Source organism: Vombatus ursinus, unplaced genomic scaffold (genome assembly GCF_900497805.2).
Source record: "Vombatus ursinus unplaced genomic scaffold, bare-nosed wombat genome assembly UNPS02005459.1, whole genome shotgun sequence".
Classification (NCBI taxonomy): domain Eukaryota; kingdom Metazoa; phylum Chordata; class Mammalia; order Diprotodontia; family Vombatidae; genus Vombatus; species Vombatus ursinus.
This window is the reverse complement of record NW_020945237.1, coordinates 9,292,184-9,315,903: the sequence shown is the minus strand read 5'-3', so window position 1 is coordinate 9,315,903 and position 23,720 is coordinate 9,292,184. Positions and strand designations below refer to the sequence as shown.

Below are 23,720 nucleotides of genomic sequence, written 5' to 3'. Positions count from 1 at the left end.
TTCCCCCAGAGGTAAGCTCTTTGAGGTCAGGGAAAGTTTTCATTTTTCTCGCTGCATACCCAGAGCTTAGTAGTAATTTTTCTTGGTGATCTCCTCAGCCCCCATGGACTCAATTAGTACCTCTACGATATTCATTATTTTCCCCTCCAAACTCCTAACTTCCCTATTACACTTGTCATTTCTTGTCTTATTGTTATAGGTAGTACTTCTAGTTCAATATTGAATAATAATGGTGATTGTTAAGATATTAGGAGACACCCTGTTTTCCAGAGCTAAGGCCCAGCATGCAAGCTGTGCCTCGAGCTTGGCACGACAACAATCCTTTGCACTTATCCTCGGGACGAACGCTGCTGCAACCAAATCACAGAACTGATAGTCGCTGAGTTTGGGCAAGCACCAACAGGCCCAGACGTGAAACCCCGCGAGGAAGGGCTTTTTGTCACCAGACAACCTTGCCTCATTGCTACTGTCATTCCTCACTACTGTTGCTACCCTACACTGTTTGACTCTGTCTAGGCACAAATTTATAAATCAAGGTTCAGCCCCACTAAAGCAGGTTCCTCAACTAGGGGCGGGGCCCTGGCATGTATGTCTAATCTTTCTCAGCCATTTCCTTCACTTTGAAATTAAACTTCTGCTTGATTCATGACTCTGCCGTCTCTAGCCTTCCCTGTTTGGCTCCGGCCACCCACAGGTCAGAGGCCGGTTCAGTCCAGTTGACGTGGTCACAAACATTCTTGTTTTACTTCTGGTCTTTTGTGAAGGCTTTTAGTTTATTCCCATTACAGATAATACTTGCTCTTGGTTTTAGATAGATACCACTTGTTTTAAGAAAAGTTTCATGTATTCCTATGCTTTCCAGGGTTTTTAATGGGAATGTGTATTATATTTTGTCAAAAACTTTTTCTACATTCATTGCTATAACCGTATGATTTTTTGTGGTTTTTGTTATTGTTATTGTTATAGTCAATTACGCTTATCATTTTCCTGAAATTGAAACAATCTTGAATTTCTGGTGTAAATCTTATTTGGTCATAGATGATCTTTGTGGTATATTGCTGTACTGTCCTTGATAGTATTTTACTGAAAAATTTTGCATTAGGGAAATTGGTCTATAGTTTTCTTTTTCTGCTTTTGCTCCCCCTGATTCAGGTGTCAAAACCATATTTGTGTCACAGAAGAAATTTGGTAGGACTCTGTCTTTACCTATTTTTAAAAATAATTTATATAGTATTAGAATTAATTGTTCTTTAAATGTTTGGTAGAACTCACTTGTAAATCTATCTGGTCTTGGAATTTTTTTCTTAGAGAGATTATTTATAGCTTGTCCAATATTCATCCATTTCAGTTTTATTGGCTTATAATTAGGCAGAATAGATCCTAATAATTGGTTTAATTTCATCTTCATTCATTCATTGATGCTATTAATTTGCTTTTTTTCTTTCTTTCTTTCTTTCTTAGGCAATTGGGGTTAAGTGACTTTCCCAGGGTCACACAACTAGTAAGTGTCAAGTGTTTGGTCCGGTGCTTTTTCCACTGAGCCACCTAGCTGCCCCTCTTTCTTTTTTTAATCTAATTAACCAATATCAATACTGATAATATTGATATGACTTCATTGTCTATAATATCTTTTAGCAAAATAAGTACTTTCTCCCTTTGGAATTAAAGAACCCAGATTCCAAAGTCAACTTTACCACTCACACTACCTGTGTGATTTTGGGCAATTCACTCAATTTTTTCTAAGATAGGGTTATTTAAGTATTCTATTTCCTTTTCTGTTGATCTGGGCAATTCATATTTTTGTAAATAGTTATCCATTTCAGTTTCATCGGCATATAATTAGACAAAATAGTTCCGAATAATTGGCTTAATTTCATCTTCATTCATTTCATTCAATTTGGTTTTCTTTCTTTTTTTAAATCTAATTAACCAATGGTTTATCTATTTAATAGTTTTTTTCTCATAAAACCAGCTCCTGGTTTTACTGCTTCAATTTTTTTTACATTCAATTTGATTAATGTCTTCTTCTTGTTTTCGTGCTTAATTGGGGATTTTTAACTTGTTGGGTTTTGTTTTTTTCAACTTGCATGCCCAAGTCATTAATCTGCTCTTTTCCTCTTTTATTGATTTAAACATTTAGAGATATACATTTTCACCTAAGTACTGCTTTGACTGCATCCCACAAATTTTGGCATGTTAGCTAATTGTTGTCATTATCTTTAATGAAATTATTTATTATTTCTACAATTGATCTTTGACTCACTCAGTCTTTAGGATTAGATTGTTTAGTTTCTGATTAATTTTTAATCTATGCTTTTAAAGCCTGAATGCAATTTTTATTGCATTATGGTCTGGAAAAGGTGCATATAATATTTCTGTTTTTCTGCATCTGTTTGTGAGGTTTTTGTGCCCTAATACTTGGTCAATTTTTGTGGAAGTGCCATGAACAGCTGAGAAAAATGTACACTTCCTATAATCCTTTCTATTCCCATTCAGTTATCTTCAGAGGTTCATCATATCTAACTCTTCTAAAATTCTATTCATCTCCTTAATTTCTTTCTTATTTTTTTTGTCATTGTGTTTATCTAGTTCTGAGAAGAATAAATCAAGGTGCCCCATTAGTATAGTTTTATAGTCTATTTCCTCCTGTAACTCATTTAATTTTTCCTTTAAGAATTTTGATGCTATGGCATTTGTTGCATATATGTTTGGTATTGATATGACTTCATTGTCTATAATACTTTTTAGCAAAATAAGTACTTTCTCCTTTGGAATTAAAGAACCCAGATTCCAAACTCAACTTTACCACTCACACTACCTGTGTGATTTTGGGCAATTTGCTCAACCTATCAGGGCCTTAGTTACTACATATATAAAATTTAAGAACTGATACAATTGCTATTGAGGTAGTTTCCAGTTCTGTATTTTATGCAATCTTTTGCATATCCTTCACTGAAAATAAGTAGGAGAAAACAAACTCATCAGTGTTTCAGTACTTACCCTGATTCTCCTTTCATGAAACCTCATCTAATTATTCACCTTTATTCAATTAAACATTGAGTTTAATAGCAGCAGCAGCAGAAAATAGTAGTAGTAGCAGCAGTAGTGGTAGTAGAGAAAAGGAGGAGCAGCAGCGTTAGTAGACAGTAGAAGTAGTAGCAGAAGCAGCAGCAGTAATAGAGAGTAGTATTAGTAGAGAGGAATAGCAACAACAGCAGCAGCAATAGTAATAGTAGTAGAAAGTAGCAGCAGCAATAGTAGAAAGTAGTAACAGCAGCAGCAGCAGCAGCAGCAGGAATCCAGGAAACTATATTCAAGTGTTGCTTGTGATTTAAACTGTCCACATGACCCTAGACAAGTCACTTAATCTCCTAGACCATTCTCTAAGGCTATAAATGTACTGATCTGAATTGGTATAGGGAATTTTCTTGTCTGAGAGTTATCTATATCAATAAAATTACCTTATTAATTAATTTATTCTATCTCTATCTATCAAAAATCCTGTTTCCTTCAGAACCCAATTCAAATGAAAACTTCCTTTATCTTCCTAACAAAAAGAGATTATCTCCCTTTCTCTCTCTCTCCCTCTCTCTCTCTCTCTCTCTCTCTCCCTACATTTCTCTTTTTTCCTCATCCCCTTCTCCTTCTCTCCTGAATCCTATAACACTTAGAGTTAATGTCTCTTGTGCTCGAGTTATTTGTAAACTCCCCTCATCTCCTCCATTTGATTGAAATCTCCTTGTGGGCAAGGACCAAACCTTATCTTTGTGTTGACCATCAAAAAGGCCAAAAGTCAATCAAAGCAAAACTAACAAAGATACCAAGACCAATGCCATAAATGGAAGTCAGTTGAAGACTCCTCAAAGCTTGTTAAAGTCAGATAATTTTATAAACAACTTATGTTCTCAAAAACAGAACAAATTTTCTTAGAAAAACAGTGAGGGGAATTTCAAAATAAGCCACTAAGACTTTCAGTTCAGCTGTCAAGGACTCCCTAATTCATCATTGTCTGGATGAGGAAGTACAGACTCTCAAATCTCTTTTGGTGACTGATATCCAAAGTATTCTTCTATCCTGTGTAGTACAATTAGAATGGCATTCTCATTAGTGTTGCTTTGTATAGCAGTAATGATCAATTAAGTAGAAATTTTAATAATTCTTTCTATAATTTTATTTGGTCTAGATCTGTGATGTCATTGATAGAGGGAATTCCCAATGTGCAAATTCACTCTATCAATGAAGATGGACAATTATTTTGCAACTTATGCATTTAGAGAATTATGGGGATGTGGGAGATGGAGGGTGGGGGGAGGGAGGGTACTGACATGTTAAGTCACCTGCCCAGGGTCCTACAGTCAAGTTGTATGAGAAATAGGACTCAAATTCATCTTCCTGACTCTGACGTTAGATCTCTCTCCATTACTCCATGATGCCCTTATAATGTAGTACTGTATTTAAAAGAATGACCACATTCTCCAAGCTAGCCAAAAACTTTTTTGTTCCAATTAGCAATGAAAAACTAGCTTTTGATTGAGTAAATTTAAAAAAAATCATACGTTCATACTGTACTACAGGTCTAGAATTGGAAGGGACCTCATGGATCTTTTAGTTCAACCCCTTATTTTATAGATGGAGAAACTGATGCCCAGGGCAGCTAAGTGACCCACCCAAGGTCCAAAGGTAGTAAGTTGCAGAGCAAAAATTTGAACCTAGGACTTAAGTGATTTCAGGGTCAGCACTTTTTTTCCACTCTACAACACTGTCTCCATAAGTAAGTAGGCAAATTAAAATAAATTCAGAACCTTACCTTCATACCCTCGAGAGCACAAGTCATCACTAGTTCCATGGACCTTCCATCTGCTCCACAGCCCTGATCCCTTGTAAAGCATAATATTCTTTTCTTGCTTGTTTCCATAGTTAAAATATAAATCTTCTCCGATGATTCCAAAAAGAGTGTCATTTTTGCATTCCCATTTCTGAAGGTCATTTTTGGAATCGCAGGGAAAAAGAGTGACTGGAACCCAGTCATTCTTAGAGGACACTCCCAAGCACAATTTAAGTGCAACGCTCATCACCTGGGTGTTAGACACCCATCGAAATTTTTGTGATTCACTCTCTAGGTTGCACGGGGCTGTTTGAACGGCACTGGCGCTTACTACATTCACACAGCGCTTGTGATCATCATTGTAGATTAAAAACTGTTTGGTGTCTGTAAAACAAAATAATCAAAACTTGTACTTAATTTGGTAAAGTTGACAAGGAAAATTTGTTAAGCCAGAGATTCTCAACCCTTTCTGGAAGTCATCTCTTCTGATTTTCTGGAAGTCTCATCATCATTAAGGAAGAAGAAAAAAAGGAAGGTACTGATGAGCTGAGAATGAAATCATTGAGTGGAGAAGAGAAGGCATTTTGTCTGCTGACCTCCCATCAGCAAAATCAGAATTGGAAGGGATTGGTTCAGAAGATGATGATGATGATGATTATGGTGATGATGATGATGATGATGATTATCATCATCATCATCATCATCACATTTATATAGTGCCTCCAAAGTTTGCAAAGCACTTTACAAATATTATCTCATTTTATCCCCACAGCAACCCTGGAAGGAAAGTGCTGTTATTATAACCATTTTACAGTTGAGGAAACTGAGGCAGTCAGTGACTTGCTTGGAGTCACATAGCTATCAAATACCTGAATCAGGATTTGAACTCTATCTGTTATACCATCTGGCTATGTAATCTTATATGGCTTAATAGACAAAACACAAAACCCTCCCCAGGTTGGTCAAGTTCTCAGAACAAAATAGTTCTGCCACACTCAAAGACAGGTGATCACAGATAGTTATCAGATACTTCTCATCAAGAATTGGTAAAACAAGTTGTTACAATATGAGCTGCTGGGTCAGCAGAATGTTTCTGAAATCCTTAAGAATAGATTGATTATTGTTTGAACTAAGTCACCAAGAAATAAAGAATTCTGCAAGAGCTAGCAGGCCTGTTGGGCACTTGCATTCTTTTAAGTCATTAAGACATAAATGAGAAGCAGTGTAGTGTAAGCAGCTAGGCGCCACCATGGATAGAGCATTGGACCTGTAGTTAGAAAGAACCAAGTTCAAATCCTGTCTCAGACTCTTACCAGATGCATGATTCAGGGTGTCATTTAATGTCTGTTTGCCTGAATCTCTTTATCTGTAAAATTGGCATAATAATAACAAAATCTATTTCCCAGGGTTGTTAGGAGGATAAAATGGAATATTTGTAACGTGCCTTGCAAACCTTAATGTGCTATGTAAATGTTAGATTCTATTATCATTAGTGTAAAAAGTATGAGACTTGATGGCAAGAAACCTGGGGTTGTTGTAGCTATGTGACCCTGAGAAAGTCAGTTACCTTCTCTGAGCCTAGATTTTCTCACTTGCAAATTGGAGATAGTTATCCCTACAATACTTAGCCCACAGAGTTATTGTGTAGCTCAAATCAAATAATAGATGTAATAAAATGCTTTGACACTGAGTAAAGGGCCCTGCAAATATTAATAATGTCACAAATGCTAGTTGAACAGTAAATTGTTGCATTGTTTCACCAAAGTCCAAGAGAACTAACTGTAAAGAAGCCCTTTTTTCATCTTTTATCAAAAGGATGTGAATGAAGTATCTTTATGACTGAAGATATTTATCATTTATTAAATGGTTGCCTTTCCTTCACTCAGAGGCCTTGAGAGAACTTTGAAAAGAGCCTAACCCTGCTCAGATGCAATAGATGTGTTCCTGGAAAAGCTGTGGATTAAGTTATCCGTATTTCCATTTTGAATCATGTGTTCACAGATCTTAACTTGGTTGTTTTATTTTTTAAGACTCCTGGTTGTATTTCACTCCGTTGTTTGATTGTGTTTTTGCCTTTCTTTGTATCCCTGGTACTGAGCACTGTGCCTGACACATAGTAAATGCTTATGGACTGGCAGAATTTAATTTTAAGCTTCTTCCTTTTCTTCTCTTCCTCTCTCCCAGGCTCAAATCTCAGTCAGGTAACAACTTCAACTCTTGCCCTCATGTCCCCATAAACTGTGATTCCATTGGAGTACCAACTCTCCCCATTGAAGCAGCTCACAACTCCTTTGTGAGTTAGGAGCAGGTCTTCAAAAGTCAGGCTAGGGCCCCACAATTCATCACCCAGCAGCCTGCCTGGCCATGATCATTTCCCAACCTAGCTAAGCTGGTCATCAGAAGATAGAAGCTTCTCAGCTTGCTGGGGCCTGCCAGAACTACTGGTTCACCCTTTGAAAGGCCAGGGTCACACTCCTATCTTTGTCCAGATGGGGCAGGAAAGTAGGGCTTTGACAGAGAGGATTAATCAACCAATCAATCAATAGTAACTAGGTAGCATGACAGTGCACAGAGCACTGGGCCTGCAGTCAGGAAGACCTAAGTTCAAGTCTGGCCTCAGATACTAATTGAAGAACCCTCAGCAAGTCACATAACTATTATCTAACTCAGTTTCCTCATCTATAAAATGGGGGTGATAACATCACCTATTTCCCAGTGTTGTGAGGATAAAGTAGTATTTGTAAAGAGTTTTGCAAACCATAAAGCATTATATAAATTTATAAAACTAATAATGTCCTAAAGGTAATTGGGAGTTATTATCATGAATAAGAATTTATTCAAGCATCTCCTATGTGCCAGATACTATGCTAAATGCTAGAGATATAAAGACAAAAAAGTCCCCACTCTCTAGAAGCCTGCATCCTATTAGGGAGACAAGAGGGTACAACAGTAACTACTATTACTACCACTTCTATCACCACCACCACAACCATTACCACTACAAAGAAGAAGAAGAAGAACAAGAAATCAATTATATTATAAATATAATCATTATATAATTAATATCCATTATTATTTTTATATTATTTGTTGACTTGTTATTAATCATTTATATAGCCATTGCTCTTATGTTATTAATGTTATGCCATGATGTGTACTTATATGGTATTGATTTATTATATTAAATATTAATGATTTAATAATATTTATTATTATTAGGGGTAGTGGTAGTGGCAGTAGTAGTAGTAATGGCTATAGTGGTAGTAGTTATAGTAGTAGTAGTAGTAGTATCACTACTAGTGTTAATAATAATAACTCACATGCCTATGTCTCCTCCATCTTTAGGATGTGTCCCTTTCATACTTTGTCAAGTTCTCCAGATGTACAGAAACAATGAGATATGATGATGTGTCCTATTCAGACTGAATTTGTACCTTGTAAAGGGTGAGCTCCTTTCAGATTTTACATGTTAGCTCTGCCTCGTGAGGTAGATGCCAAACCCATTTTACAGATGAGGAAATGGAAGCTGAGAGAATTTGATCAGTATCATAGAACTAGGAAATGTCTGAAATGGAATCTGAACTCAGGTCTTCCTAACCCCAAGTCTAACATTTTATCTACTACACTACCTACCTGCCTCTGAATACAAGCATCCTGAAAATAAACACAAAACAGATCCAAAGTAATTTGGGATGGAGGGCAGTAGGGATCAGGTGTAGGGATCAGGAAAGATTGTAGGCAGAAGATAGGGCTTGAGCTGTGCCTTGAAGGAAGTGAGGGATTCTTGAGGCTGCAGTTAGGAGGGACAGCATTCCAGGCATGATGGACAGTCATCCAAAGGCATAGACACCAGAGGTAGAGTCCCATGTGTGAGAAACAAAGAGAAGGCCAGTTGTGAAGGACTTTAAAGCCAAATGGAAAAGTATATATTTTATCCCTGAGGTAATAGGGAGTTAATTGAGTAGAAGAGTTACGGAGTTAGCATGACACTTGAGGAAAATCACTTTGACAACAAACATTGATTAAACATCTACTTCGTGTAAAGAACTATGTTAGGTTTTTTATTGTTGTTCAGTGATTTTCAATTATGTCCAACTCTTCCTGACCCCATTTGGGGTTTTCTTGGCAGAGATACTGGAGGGGTTTGCCATTTGCTTCTCTAGCTCATTTTACAGATGAGGAAACCGAGGCAAACAGGATTAAATAACTTGCCCAGGGTCACACAGATAGTAAGTGTCTGAGGCTGGATTTGAACTCAGAAAGATGAGACTTCTTGACTCCAGAGCCAGCACTCTATCCACTACTTCACCTAGCTGCCCTCCTTTTATATCCTAAGTGCCTAATACAGTGTCTATAATAAAAGCTAGCATTTTATATAGCACTTTGAGATTTACAAAGTGCTTTATAAAAATTATCTCATTTTATCCTCATAACTACCCTGAAAAGTATGTGATATTATTATTCTCACTTTACAAATGAGGAAATTGAGGCAGAGTTTAAGTGACTCCAAATGACCTTGGACAATTGAAAAGATACAAGAAGATAAAAGTGAATACTTGTAGGGTAACTCATTTATGGAAGAAATTACTACACAGAACTAGGTGTCCCTCGTTTAGCACTATAGAAGAATTGTCGCTAAGTTAACCATATGATAAATTTCTGCTGTGAAATTCTATTTCCCCTAATTTTTTTTTCTCTTCCAAAACTGGAAATTCTATCTACTAGAAAAAAAAATTTTGATTCATTGATATATTAAAATCACACTAGGAAGGGCAGCAACTCTTTCCAGAGTACATTTTAAAGGAAAAATGATGAGAAACACAGCCTTTTGCCCTTTACTCCGTTAATCCAACTAGACACATCTGCTTTAAACATTCCGAAACTAGCTCTGACCTTAGACAGAAAATACATAAAGAGCTTTGGCCACAGAAAGAAATTTTTTTCTATATCAATTTCCATCCTTGCTACTGGTGCCCTATGCTCCTTCATATACCCTGACTTCCTGTCCAATTTGTTAGCGTGGATGCCTGACCCTCAATCAGATTCCTACTTACTTAATAAGTAGATTCCTGCTCACAGTCCTAGCTGGACTCTGGACCTCTTGCCAGCTTAAACCCACAGTAATTTCCTGCTCCTCCTTGGCTTTTCCGAATTGATTTCTGGACTTCCTCACTTCAGTGCCCTCACCCTTGCCTGCACCTTACCTGGCTCAGCCCCCAAGACCAGCTCAATAGGCAAAAGGGTGGAAAGAGACAGGAAGGATTATCTAGTGCCTAAAATGGGAGGAAGGAGCTTCTCAGGAAGGGCAGAATGAGAGAAAAAAGGGGAAGTTAGGGATACTTTGTCTACTTCACAATTTTGATTAGAGCTGGCCCAGAAAACAGGATGTGATTGCTCAATTCATGCTTGCACCTGTCTGCTGTTTACTTAAGAAACAGAAGTTTGAGGGAGCCTGGACAGATGGCTGTGAATTATTGTTTGTTCACACCTGGACTACTTATTACTAAGTAAAATCTGACCATGTGTAAAAGAAGTGGACAGTGAAAACATGGCAACCAGGTAGTTTACCAAAGGAATTAGCAGCAGGAATTATCAAGTGATAGATACCACTAAGAATTTTCTCAGGAGGTCCAAGCAAAGGTAGCATGGATAGGGTTGGATCTGAGTTGGGAAGGCACGGATTCAGATCTAACATTGCTAACTGTACAAACATGGATGCCAGTTGTACCTACTTCTCAGAGTAGTTGGGAGGCTCAAATGGGATAATATACGTAAAGCCCCTGGTAAATCTTAAAAGTGTTATTGTTATTAAGGAAATAGAAGGAATTCCCCCCCCAGTAACCAGAAGGGATTGTGCCCTTTGTATTCTTAACTAGATGAAATCAGCTGCCATGTTTGGGTTGAATAAAAGCTGGCCTCACTGGGTGAGGAGATTTCGAGGGATGTCTTTCTGTGTTCCTGTTCATTAGGAGAGATGAAAAGTTCTTCGTAGGATAGAAGAAATGATATCAGAAAAAAAGGAAATAAAAGTTTCTTAGAAAAGGGAATTATCTGTAGAATACAAGAAATGATTTCAGAAAAAAAGGAAATAAAAGTTTCTTAGAGAAGGGAATTAAAATCTGGTTTGAGAAGTTGGCAAGCAGAAGAATTTAACCCATAGGAGAGAAGGGACAAGATGGAACTCGGAACCATTTGTGTTCCTGAACAGGTATGAGGTTCTCCTACAGCCTATGGCCCAGTGTTGTGAAGCTCAAATGAGATAATGTATAGAAATCTTTTTGTAAACCAGAAAGTGCTATTACTATGATTAAGGCAGCAAAAGGAACTCTCCCCAATGACCAGCAGGGATTGTATTGATAACTGATTGTGATAAAAATGCAAAGAGTGAAGCAAAACTACTCTCTAGGTGTGTACACCCTAATGGGAAAGTCAAGGACATATGTAAGTGCATACACAATAAATATAAAGAGAATAGATGCAAAGTAATTAATAAAAGGCAGTTTGGGTCATACCTTGACTTACCAAGGTATGATGAGGAGAAAGTAGGTCTTCATAGAAGAATACAGAAATTTTACAAGCACCAGCATGGGAGAGGGAACATGTTATTGGCACTTTGAATGAAATAATCATTGTAGTGATGTGACTCCTTGCTGAGGGATAGAGCAGGCCCCACCTGGCCAGTTTGGAAGTGTATGTAAGTTTTCTGTTATCTAGATATGAATTTTATTGCAAGACAAACATGAGGCTTCAAAATCAAACTCCAAAAAAAATAATCATAATTATTACCTATATAGTTTAAGGTTTGCAAAGAACTTCACAAATATTATTTCATTTTATCCTCACACCAACCTCAGGAGGTAGGTGTATTAGTATCCTCATTTTACAGATGTGGAAACTGAGACAGACAGAGAGTCACACAGCTAGTAAGTGTCTAAGGCTGGATTTGAACCCAAGGTCCAAGTCCAGGGCTGTATCCACTACACCACTTAACTGCCTCATGGCGTGGGAGCCCAGTCAACTCCTATTAATGGCTACCAACTCTTCCAGTAATCTGACCAGCTCACGACTTGTCTCTATATCTCTTCAGCCTCGTATGGATACTAACAGATGAGCAGGTGCCCTAAAATGGCACTCCCAGGGAATCTCTTTGGGGCACAAAAAAAAAGTAGGATAAGTTCTTCCTGGGCCAGACAAAAAACACAAAACCAAAATAGGCTTGTGAATGCCAGGCATGATTAGGCACTTCCCCTAAAATCTGGAAAAACAAAATTTTAGCTATTTAAAAAAAAAGATCAAAAACTCTAAAATAAAGACAGCTCAAAAAAGATGAGAGGCTTTCAAAAATATAGCATAATCATGAATTGTCCCAATAAGGAAGCAAAAGGGAAAACATCTTAAAAAGCCAATGGGACAAAAAAGTGGTTCTCGGGTGCCTTAGATTCAAAGAAGGTCAAGTTTGAGTGATGGGGACAGAGTCATAAAACTGGACCAGAAAGTCAAGCAACAACATGGACCTATATTAACATTATCAGGAAGGCTAAAGTGAAGATTAAACGGATCCTCCTGTGAAGAGCCAAAGAAAACAAGAATGATTTTTTAACTGAATTCAAGACAAGAGTTTCTATAAAACTTCCACTGTGGGCATAGATAGGAGCTGGAAAGAACAAAGGGAGAGGAATGTTTCCAATCTTGTGCACAGAGCTCACTCTGAGATACTGTTCTTGGTTTGTATCGTAATCAGTCACTTTTCTGAAAACATGACAGAGCATCCTTCTTGTTTGTGTTTCCAAGCCTGGAAGCATAACTACATTACAGAGTAACATAAGCAGGAAGATCCCGAACTATATTGGCAAGCCGCAATCACGAAATGGAACAGACAAAAAGAAATTCACAAGAAATTAATGTAAAGTCTGGGACTTGAATTTTAAAAAATCAACTATACGGGTAATAATAAGAGCTGACATTTTGAAACACTACAATAATAATAATAATAATAATAAAAGAGCTAGTATTTATATAGCACTTTAAGGTTTACAAAGTGTTTTGCAAATATATCATTTCATTCTCAGAACAATTCTGCAAGGTAAATGCTATTATTAACCCCATTTTGCAGTTGAGGAAACTGAGGCAAACAGAGGTTAAGTGACAGCTAGCAATTGTTGGAGGCAGGATTTAAACTCAGATCTTCCAGATTCCAAGTCTAGCTCTCTTAACCATAGTGCCCTTAGCTGTAAAGGTTTGCAAAGCACTTTACATATATTATTTATTTGCTTCTCACAACAACCCAGTAAAGGATTAGAGCTCTTCTTATTCCCATTTTACACATGAGGAAACTCAAACTTAGGTTTGCCCAGAGTTGCACAGCTTGTCAGTCTCTAAGGCCAGGTTTGAACCAGGCCTTCCTGACTCCAAGTCCAAAGCTTTATCCACTGATGAAGCCTGCTGCCTCTTGATTACGGAAAAGGAAAAACATAGAAAGGCAGTTGCTGGCATTCTAAAAATGAAAACCACTATTATTTAACTTTCAGGGTGAACCCAAAGTGTTTCTGTGGTTTTAGGCTTAAAATTGAAGCAAGACTTTGGTGATATCCTATATAAGAGGAAGTGGGGTAAAAGTGGGGTAATGGAGAGAGAGAGAGAGAGAGAGAGAGAGAGAGAGAGAGAGAGAGAGAGAGAGAGAGCTCAGAACCAGAAAAAACTGGGTTCAAATTCCATCACTGACACAAACTGACGGTATGACCTCACTGCAATTAATCTCTCGGCTTATCTAGGCAGAGAAGATGCAGACCTGAATGGGCAGAGAAAGGTTACTTATTCCAGAGTTCTTACATTGATGAAATCATAGATCTCAGATTAATCTACATAGATACTTCTTTTACCCACATCAATATTTGACTAGACATAAATAGTCTTTAATGGGTAAGTATACTTATCCATAAGACCTAAAGCGTTGTTATACATTCAGTTCAATTCAATAAACATTTACTAAGTGCCTATTATGTGCCAGACAGGAGGGACCTTAAATACAATTTGGTACAGCCCCCTTCTCTGCTCCATGAGGAAGCTGAAACCCAGAGAACTAACCTTAGGACACACAGTTATTTCTGCAGTTTAGTCATTACAGACATAGCGCTTTACAAATGAAATTTTTCTAATTTAAAACATATTAGAATAACAATTTATAAGTACCTATAGGTTGTAGAGAGGTGATAACCTACATTGGTGGAAGGGATTTCCTAACCTGGAAGTCCCCCATACCAAGGCAATCACAGGATTAGTCCCTATCCCTATAAAAGGATGATCTGGAAATGATCACTTTGAATGCAAATATGGTTCCACACTTATCTATGTTTATATCGTTCATTCACTTCTTGGCCTTCTCATAGGGCAAATCCCATATTTGTGAAAAACGTGATTCGTAATCCTTTGCCAGTCCATTAAATTCTTATTCATAATAAATGTGCAATTATCATAAATGATGGGAAATTCACACAGTGTACTCCTACCATCAATCAAAGCAGCTCTACTTTTGTAAATTTCAATAAGTAATGCTTACAATTTAACATTCCTCTTTTCCTAAAAAAATGGATTGAAAGTTTTTGGGGGGGCGGTTAAAAAAAGAAAGACAATATTTGTTGTTATTACAACTATTAATTGTTCTTTGAAATAACAGCCTATATTTGTGTTGGGATCAGAGATTTGGAGCTGGTGTGATGGAGGTGTCACACAGGGTCCTTAGAAGTCATATAATCAAGTCCCTTTATTTTGCTGAGGAGGAATCTGAGGCCAAGAGAAAACAAGTCAAGGTCACAGAGCTAGTAAGTGGTAGGGCTAAGATTTGAACCCAGGTCCTTTGCCTCCAAAGTCTTTCTAAGACACCATAGCTACTTCTAAATCACCACCTGTACTAATTGCAAGGTAATCATGACATTAATAACTCCTTGCTACGTGTGAAAGAGAAAATCAAAGAGACACATTTAATTTTTCAGTTTATGGGTTATAGATGTAATTGAGGAGTCTCTTAGGCAGAATTTCAAGAACCTAGTAATTCTCTCTCCTTTTTTTTTTTTTTGGTCCCAGACATCAGCCTAAGGAGTGCCTGGTGAAGAACTTCCTCTATCAGTGCAAATCTGCACGTTCCCTTTAACTTAAAGACTTAGAGTTGTTTAAGGCACTGTGTCAGAGGAAAGACTTGAACACAGGCCTTCAAGCTTCAGCAGATCACCTTTTTTTTAAATAGCTGAAGCACAGAATGTAAAGTCATGAGTTAGAAGACTTAAGAGATATGACACACAATTGTCAAATTAACTCATTCCCTTTCTTGTTGTTCAGTCATTTCAGGCATGTCCGATTTTCCGTGACCCCATTGGGGTTTACTTGGCAAAGATACTGGAGTGATTTGCCATTTTCTCTCCAGATCATTTTATGGGATGAGGAAACTGAGGCAAACAGGGATAAGTGACTTGCCCAGGGTCACACAGCTAGTCTGAGGTCAGATTTGAACTCAGGAAGAGGAGTCTTCCTGATTTCAGGCCCAACATTCTCTCCACTCCGCACCTAGCTGCCCAATTCATTCCCTACTTTTCCCATTATCGCCAAATAATAAAACCATGAACCTGACAATCATAGCAATCCTGGCCCTGCTCCCCCCCTGCCCACCAGTTTCCATTGGGTCCCTCCAGATCACATCCCCTTTGAACGTATACAGCTTGGGCGTGGGAGTAGAGAATAATCCAGGAAGATGATGGAAGAGAGGGTCATAGGATCTCTAGGTCCACTTTGGAAGTCAAGAGGCTAATGTCTAACATTGGTATAACAATATAATTGGTATAAGCTCCTTAAAGACAAGAACTGTCTTACTTCTGTATTCATATCCCCAGTCTCAAGCATAATATCTGGTAAATCATGGCTCTTAATTAATACTGTCCCTTTAGAATTCATACAATGACTGTGGAACCCAGTGCTGGGAGAAGATAAGGTCCATATGATATGATCTGGACAGAGTAGATGGAGAGGGGGAGATTGTAGCAAGGTTCCCATTGAATATATGACTATTAAAAATATAAAAGCATAGATCAATAGGAAGACTTCTAGACTTGGAGCCTAGGAGACCTGATTCTGAGTCTGACTACCATTTACTCACTGTGACCTTGGGCAGGGTATTTCCCTTCTCTAGGCCTCAGTTTTCCCGTCTGTTAGATGAGCAGGTTGGACAAGATGCCCTCTAAATACTCTCCTAGCTCTAAATCTATGATCCAATTGTAACACAGTGATTCTTCAAATACCAGAAAATTCCACTCTCCACATTATGGAAGTATTTGTATCGTTATGAATTCAAGACTTCCTATGCCTAGTAACTCAAGAAAAAGGGCAATTTTCAAAACTTACCTAAGGTGTAGAAATCTATATGCACGGTCTAGTGGGACTCCTCTAAGGGTTCAGATCCCATTGGGACATTTCAATACTTTTTGTAGAATATGGCAATGTTATGAAATACAACAGGTAGCCATCCTCTGCTTTTTAATTGTGAGCCCTTTCCTGGAATCTATTATACGTAGAATCCTTTGCCACTTAAGAAGAAAAAAAAATCAGAGGACGCTTCAAGGAATGAAAAAAGCTGATTCATTTGTGGCACCTAATTAGAAAGACATGAAAGTACTGGAATGGGTGGCTTAGACTAAATAGGGGCCAGAGGCCCCCACAAGAGTCAACTGACTAAGAAAGGAAAGATAAAAGAGAAGAATGCTTTGCAATAGAATTTTGGGAGGAATTTATGGGCTAGAAGAGAGAAGAAAAAGCTGAAATGACATCAGGGAAAGCTTTAGAAGCATGGAGATGAATGAAGAGAAAGCTATACTTTGGAGGTATGGCTAATTTCATTTTGCAGATGAAGAAACTGAGGCTGAGGGAGGTTAAATGATTTGTCTACATTTATACAGCTGAATGTGAGCGTGGAAGGTGGGATTCAAACCAACTAACTCCAAGGCCAATGTTCTTGTCACTACACCACACGTTACATGATGCCTCAATTACACACAAGTATAAAATCTATGAGTTAAGGTGAGGGGAGGATCAGTACCTCTGGCATGTCAAGGAGAAGTGAAAGATTATCTTGGGAACATAGATGAGGGGTCAGCTCATAAAGGCTTTTGACTGCTAGGCTAGGTAGTTTGGTTTTTTACTTGATGGTGAGCCATGGAATGTTTATGTGGAGGGGACTTGTATCATTTATTGTATATACTACATCAATACTTCTATTCATGGAGAAGCTCCATTCCAAAAACATGTTTTATTGCTGGAAATTTGAGCTACCTATCAGAGACAGAAATAACACAGCAGGTACAAGAAACATGTTCTAAAACAGAGGTTGTCAGTGTGCTCTAGAGCCCCAAAGAGGTCCACAAAATCTTGTCAGGAGGTCCATAATGGTAAATCTATTTTCATTATAATACTTAGATGTTTTAATTATTAATATAGTACTGTAAATATTTCTAGACGTAACCCACATAAACAAAAGCCCTTTGAAGGAGGATGGTCCTCGTGATTTTAAGTAAAGTAAAGGGTTCAGAGAAAAAAGTTTGAGAACTATTGTCTTAGGATATCCGAAAGGGGGAGACTACAGAATGTAAGTAAAATTAATTACTAACTAAAATAAATATAAAGCAAAAAAAAAGTATCTGGAAGTATTGGAGCACAGGAAATGATTAAGGTTAGGAGAACCCAAATCAGACAAGAAAGACAGAAAAGGCTTAAAATGCAGAAGCCTATATGAAGTAATTAACACATTCATTCACACTAAGCATCTTTCAGTCAGTCAACATGTCTAAGTGATAGATTTTTTCCTGTTTTGCTGAGGGGATGAGAGCAGGAGGACAGGCGTACATGAAAATGGGGGAGGGGGTGATGAAGAGGGTTACCATGAAGGAGGGAAAACTACATGGAAAGAAGAGACTGGGGATGCCAAGAAAAATACTACCAACTTCACTACTGTACTAAGGTCAGTGCTGTTCCTGCATGTATGAAACGTGCATAGGTTTTTAATTTTGTTTTGGTTTTTGTCCTGCACAGATAAGCAGATAAGTGCCTTAGTGAGAATATAAACTATTAATCCAATAACTTTGTCAAGAAAGGATATTAGTTCAGTCTGACATGACCACTTCTTGACGGAGCCCTATTGGCTCTTTGAGTTCACTCCTTCCACTTCCAGATGTTAACAATTGTCTGAACTTCTATGAAAAAAAATAAGGAACAAGTAATATAGCATAGTGGGGAAAAGATTGGACTATGAAGAGACCTGGATTTGATTGTTTCTATCTGTACATTCATGTGACTTAACCTCTCTTGAGCCTCAGTTACCACCTGTATAAAATGAGAATAAACAGCACCAACCTCCAGGGCTTATTATGATGATTAAATGAGATCATGAAAATGCTATAGAAATGTCAGCTATTCTTAGTGTCTTGGTTCTTAAATTATGAAAATTTGAACCATTTTTTATCAGCAGGTATTAATAGTAAGTATACAGAGAATGGAAGTAGTAGATAGAAAGCTGGCCTCAGAGTCAGGAACACTCCAGCTGAAGAACTGACTCTGGCAAATACTGTTTGGGTGACCCTTGGCAAGTCATTAAATTCTCAAGGTCCCCAGGCAAGTCTCTCAGATTGTAACTGGAAGAGGAGCTGCCCATCCGCTGACTGGGTGCTCCTGACACCCGTGAAATCACAGATTCAGTTTAAAAAAAAAAAAAGGTACAAAGCACGTTTAAACACAATAGTCCCTGCCTTCTAGAAGATTGCTAACAATAGATACCGACTAAAAAAATAGCTAATAATAACTCGCATTTATGTACCACTCATAGGTTAAAAAGCAATTTTCTCACAACACCTCCCTTGTAAGAGGCAGGTAGTATAAGGGTTGTCATCTCTATTTTCCAGAAGAGAAAACCGAAGCTCAGAGGAGATAAGTAACTAGACCATGACTGCACATGGAACTAGTGCTAGAATCAGGATTCAAACCTAGTTCTTCTGACTCCAAAGCCAGAGTTCTCTTCATCACACCACACCATACCATGCTTCTATAGTAGTAGTAGTAGTAGCAGTAGCTGTAGCAGTAGCAGCAGCAGTAGTAGTAGAGTAGTAGTAGTAGTAATAGTAGCAGTAGTAGTAGTAGTAGTAGTGGTGGTGGTGGTGGTGGTGGTGCTGGTGGTGCTGGTGGTGCTGGTAGTGGTAGTAGTAGTGGGGGGATACTGGTAGTGGTAGTGGTAGTAGTGGTAGTAGTAGTAGTAGAAGTGGTGGTAGTGATGGTGGTGGTAGTAGTGGTGGTAAGTGATATTAGTAGTGATAATACTGGTGGTAGTGGTGGTAATGGTAATGGCGGTGGTAGGAGGAGTAAAAGCATTTATAAAAGCACTTTAACATTTGCAAAGCATTTTATAAATATTTCATTTAACCCTCACAACAACTCTGGGAGACAGGTGCTATTATTATCCTCATTTTACAGATGAGGAAACTGAGGCAGAAGTTAAATGACTTGACCATGATCGCATAGCTAATAAATGTCTTAGGCAGGATTTGATCTCAGGTCTTTCTGTCTTCCAATCCAGCACTCTATTCATTGTGCTCTTCCTTATGACAAATTAATACGGGTGTTTTTAAGTGGCATGGAAGCAATTCACCTTTCAAAGGCAGGCAGAGCTGGTGATTTGTCATCTTGAAAACTAGGACTACAGAATTTAGATCTGAAAGGTCTAAGCTCAGAGGTCATCTAGTTGAACCCGATCTCATTTGATAGATCAGGGAAGCTCAGCCCAAAGAGGTTAAATATCTTGCCAAGGTCACTAGATATGATCATAGGATCAGAGATGTAGAGCTTGAGGGTGCTTTATGAGCTATGGGCAACCTCTTCCTTTTACAGATGAGGAACTGAAGCTTGGAGAGCTTGTAAACTGCCAATGGCCACCAAGCTATTAAGTAGCAAAGTCAGAAATTGAACCCAGATCATTCACCCACCCAAACTCAAGCCGTTTCCTAGAAACTCTCCTAGGAATGATAGCAAATGAAGTCCCATAGGCATTTAACTTGATAGGTACTTAATTTTGGAACAGACAGCTTGGATAATCAAATTGAGAATATGCTCAGTGGGTTTACAGATACCACGACAGAGGGGGTGTGGTTGCTAATAAGGAGAAAACACGTTCCATATTTTGGTCAGGAGAGAAAGTCAGTCCTCCCTCTTTCTTCCCTCAAGAACAGTTGCTATTTCTGGGGCCACACTCGCACACATTTTAGAGAACAAGGAAGTCGCTGACCTAGGACAACCCAACCCCAGGACCCTTAGTCAGGAACTGCCTGCCCTTCCCGAAATCAACTATTAACTTCAGGGAGGTAAGAAGAATGAACAGGCTGTGACTTTTCTCATGAATTGTAATATCCAATTGGTAGTCCCTTTTATTTTTCACCACTCCTTTTATTGAGAAGTTGTTTCCATGAAACATAAACCTCTCTTATAAAATTTTAGCTCATTTCCTCTATTTATGTCCTTCTGGGAAATGGAAAACAGTTGGTCAGCATTTCACTTGTAAGAGCCATCTAATATGCTTTTAGAAGGTTATTAAGTTGGTCTTTAATATTCCTTCTAGAAAAACTACCCAGTCTCAGTATGGAAAGAGCACCCCCATTCCAGTCCATCCTTCACTCAGCTGCCAAAGCGATCGTTCTCCAGGGCAGGTTGGACCACCTCTCTCTACAGCCCTTCCCTTAATAAGCCCCATTGGCTCACTATTACCTCCAGGATCAAATATGAAAATCCAATCTGGTTTTGAAAGTCCTCCACCTACCCTTTCCTGTCCTCTTCCAGCTTAGTCCTTTCTCCATACTCTACAATCCAGCAACACTCTTCCTGTTCTTCCTCACCTACTACACTCCATCCCCCTGTTCCTTTTCATTTTTTTTTTTTAGTGAGGCAATCAGGGTTAAGTGACTTGCCCAAGGTCACACAGCTAGTACGTGTCAAGTGTTTGATCTGAGGCCGGATTTGAACTCAGGTCCTCCTGACTTCAGGGCTGGTGCTCTATCCACTGCGCCACCTAGCTGCCCCCCTCTGTTCCTTTTCATTAACTTTACCTCATGTCCACAGTGTCCTCACCTCTGACTCAAGACAGCTCAAAACCCACTTTCTAAAAGAGACCTTTCACCACCTTCCCCCTACGAGTGCCTTTCAATTTATATCCAATGTATACAGTATATGTCTTGCATGTACCCAGTTGTTTACTTGTCTCCTGCCTTAGATTTTAAGCTCCTTGAGGGCAGGGAATGACTTGGAGAGTTGTTGGGTTGTTTTTTGTATATGCTTGCCCAGGGTCACACAGCTAGTAAGTGTCCAAGGCTGGATTTGAACTCAAGAAGATGGGTCTTCTTGAATTCAGACCTGTCACTCTAACCACTGTGCCACCAATCTGCCCCAACCTGGCATATAGTAAGTACTTGATCAAAGCTTATTACCTGATTGGATTATTGAATGACTGAGGATGTGGTTTTGAATCCTTTCTCTGTTACTTTCAATGTGGCTCTGAGCAAGTAGCTTTCCCTCTCTGGGTCTGTTTCCTTATTAGTGGGTATGGTACTGAACTAGGAGTCAGGAAGAACTGGGTTCCAATCCTACCATTGGCACTCACTAGCTGTGTGGTCAGGTTCCGTAAGTCATTGAACCTCTCTACTACAGTGGGGATGATAATGTCTCTCTCCTTGGTTTGTGGTGAGGCATCAAGGACATTTGTATAGTGTGCTGTAGGATGCTGTATAAAATGTGAAAGTGTTATAGAAATGTCTTCCATCATCACTGTCCATTATCACCTTATATACAACAAGGAAATTGGACTAGATCCCTGATAGCTCTGGCTCCTCTCCTTCTTTCACTTCTTTTTGTTTTGGGTCTGAAGGCCTGCTTTTCCCCTCAGCTGTTCCTGACTCCAGACCCAGTGCCCACTCCATCTCATCACCTGGCTGTTCCTCTTAGCCAAGGATCACTGATACCTTCATGCCCTTCAACTACCAGGCTGACTTGGGAAGCTTCATTCCAGAGGCACCACCCATGTGAGGCAGAGCACAGGCTCTGCTTTGCCCTCTCACCACTGATCCTTCGTCTCTCCCTGTTCAGTTCTCAGCTCCACGAGGACAAGCAAGCTCTTTGAACCTTCGGAGTTCTGTTTCCCCCTTCCCTTCCCCCCTTCTCCTAGTTCTAATCAAAAGAGGCAGTCAGATGGTAGAGCGAAGGGAGATGTGTGGGCTTTGTGATCTTGGATAAGTCACAATCTCTGTGGGTCTCAGTTTCCCCATGTGTAACATGGGAAAAACAGAGGATGTGGGATCTAGTCTTGACTCTGCTGCTCAATATGAATGTGACCTTTGGAGAGTTAATTCACTTCTCTGTGTATCTGTTTCCTTATCTATTACTTATCCTTGTCTTCCTTATTTTGAAATCTTATAACTAATAACATATAACAAAATTATAATAACCTGAATTTACATAGTCCTATAAAGTTTATAAACCAATTTCCTTAAGACAATATAGTGAAACAGTATGAATCTCTGGGCTTAGAAATGTAAGAGATCTTAGAATTTGTCTGGCTCAACCATGGCATTTTATAGATGAGGAAACTGAGCTCCAGAAGGTTAAATGATTTGACTCAGGCCCCCTAGCCAGTGTCAGAGTCAAGACTGGAAGCCAGTCCTCTCACAATGGGTGTCTTCTCTCTCCACCTGGCTGCCAGTCAGCAATGAGCCCTTTGTGATGATGACATTGTAGAAGTCTGTGAGCTCATCCCTCAAAGATGTCCTAAGAACAGATGTCCTTGGGATACCCTCTCTCCAGTGACCCCCTCCCCCCATTTAAGACTTACCTAGCAGCTGAGAAGCACCACAAGTGAGAGAGAAGAAGACCAGGAACAGTGAGATCTTCATGGTGAATAGTTCATTCTTTCCTTCTGATGAAGTGGGAAAAAGAAAGAAAAGATACCAAATGTCCTGAAACCAAAGTCACCTTAATGGGATGGATGGTGACAAATGCTTCCCCCACCTCCTTCCCTTCTCAGAACAGTCTGTCAGAGAAAAAACTGCCGGGTTAGCTCTGACTTTTAAAGAGCTAGTGAATTAAGGGGAAACCTCCAATAAGGAGATATCCTGTCACATGAGGGTGTTTGGAAAAACAGGAATTCAGTTACAACTTTGCTTTGTAAGCTAACTTCTGAGAAACACAGATACAAAGGAAGAGAAGGGAGAAACTGAGAGAAAGACAGATGCAGGAGGAGGATTAGGAAGGTGCAGGGGAAAAGATAAGGGGAGAGATAAAGAGAGATGGGAGGAGGGCATGAAGGTTTCAGAAAGGAAAGTTATAGAGAGAAAAGAGAATAGGAGGTAGGTGGAAGAGATAAGAGGAGAGGTGGTAAGATAGAAATGTAGGGACAAAAGGCAGGTAGAGGTGAAAGAGAAGAGGAGAAGAAAGAAAGAAAGGAGGGAGATGGAAATAATTGAATAAGAAGAGATGAAGGAGAGGAGATGGAGAGGACAGGAGAGGAAAGAATAGGAGAGGACAGGAGAAGGGAAAAGATGTGACCAGCATGAGGGAGGAAGAAAGAGAGAGAAAGACAGAGAGTGGTAGAAAGAAAGAGTGACACAGAGAGAAGAGAGACAGAGAGACAGAGACAGAGACAGAGAGAGAGACAGAGACAGAGAGACAGAGACAGAGAGAGAAGCTAATGGGACAGTTTCAAGAAAGAGAGAAGGGTGGTGGAAAAGTGAGGAGAAAAGAATATAAGGGATATAGATGAACAACAAAAGAGAAATTGTGAAGAAAGAGAGAATGCAGGGAAGAAAGTAAAATAAAGAAGGGGGGAAATCAA

General features: G+C 38.9%; 1 protein-coding gene across 1 annotated transcript in view; it reads right to left on the bottom strand.

The window, feature by feature from the left end:
- The window catches only part of MRC1 (mannose receptor C-type 1), a 127,947-nt gene extending 105,006 nt beyond the window's left edge, over positions 1–22,941 (bottom strand). The window contains exons 1-2 of the mRNA XM_027847954.1: positions 22,722–22,941; positions 4,808–5,209 (exon numbers count right to left, since the gene is read on the bottom strand). Of these exons, the coding sequence (XP_027703755.1) occupies positions 4,808–5,209; positions 22,722–22,782 (463 nt within the window). The 5' untranslated portion in view covers positions 22,783–22,941. The remainder of the gene's footprint in view (positions 1–4,807; positions 5,210–22,721) is intronic.
- Between the last annotated feature and the right edge of the window lie 779 nt (positions 22,942–23,720).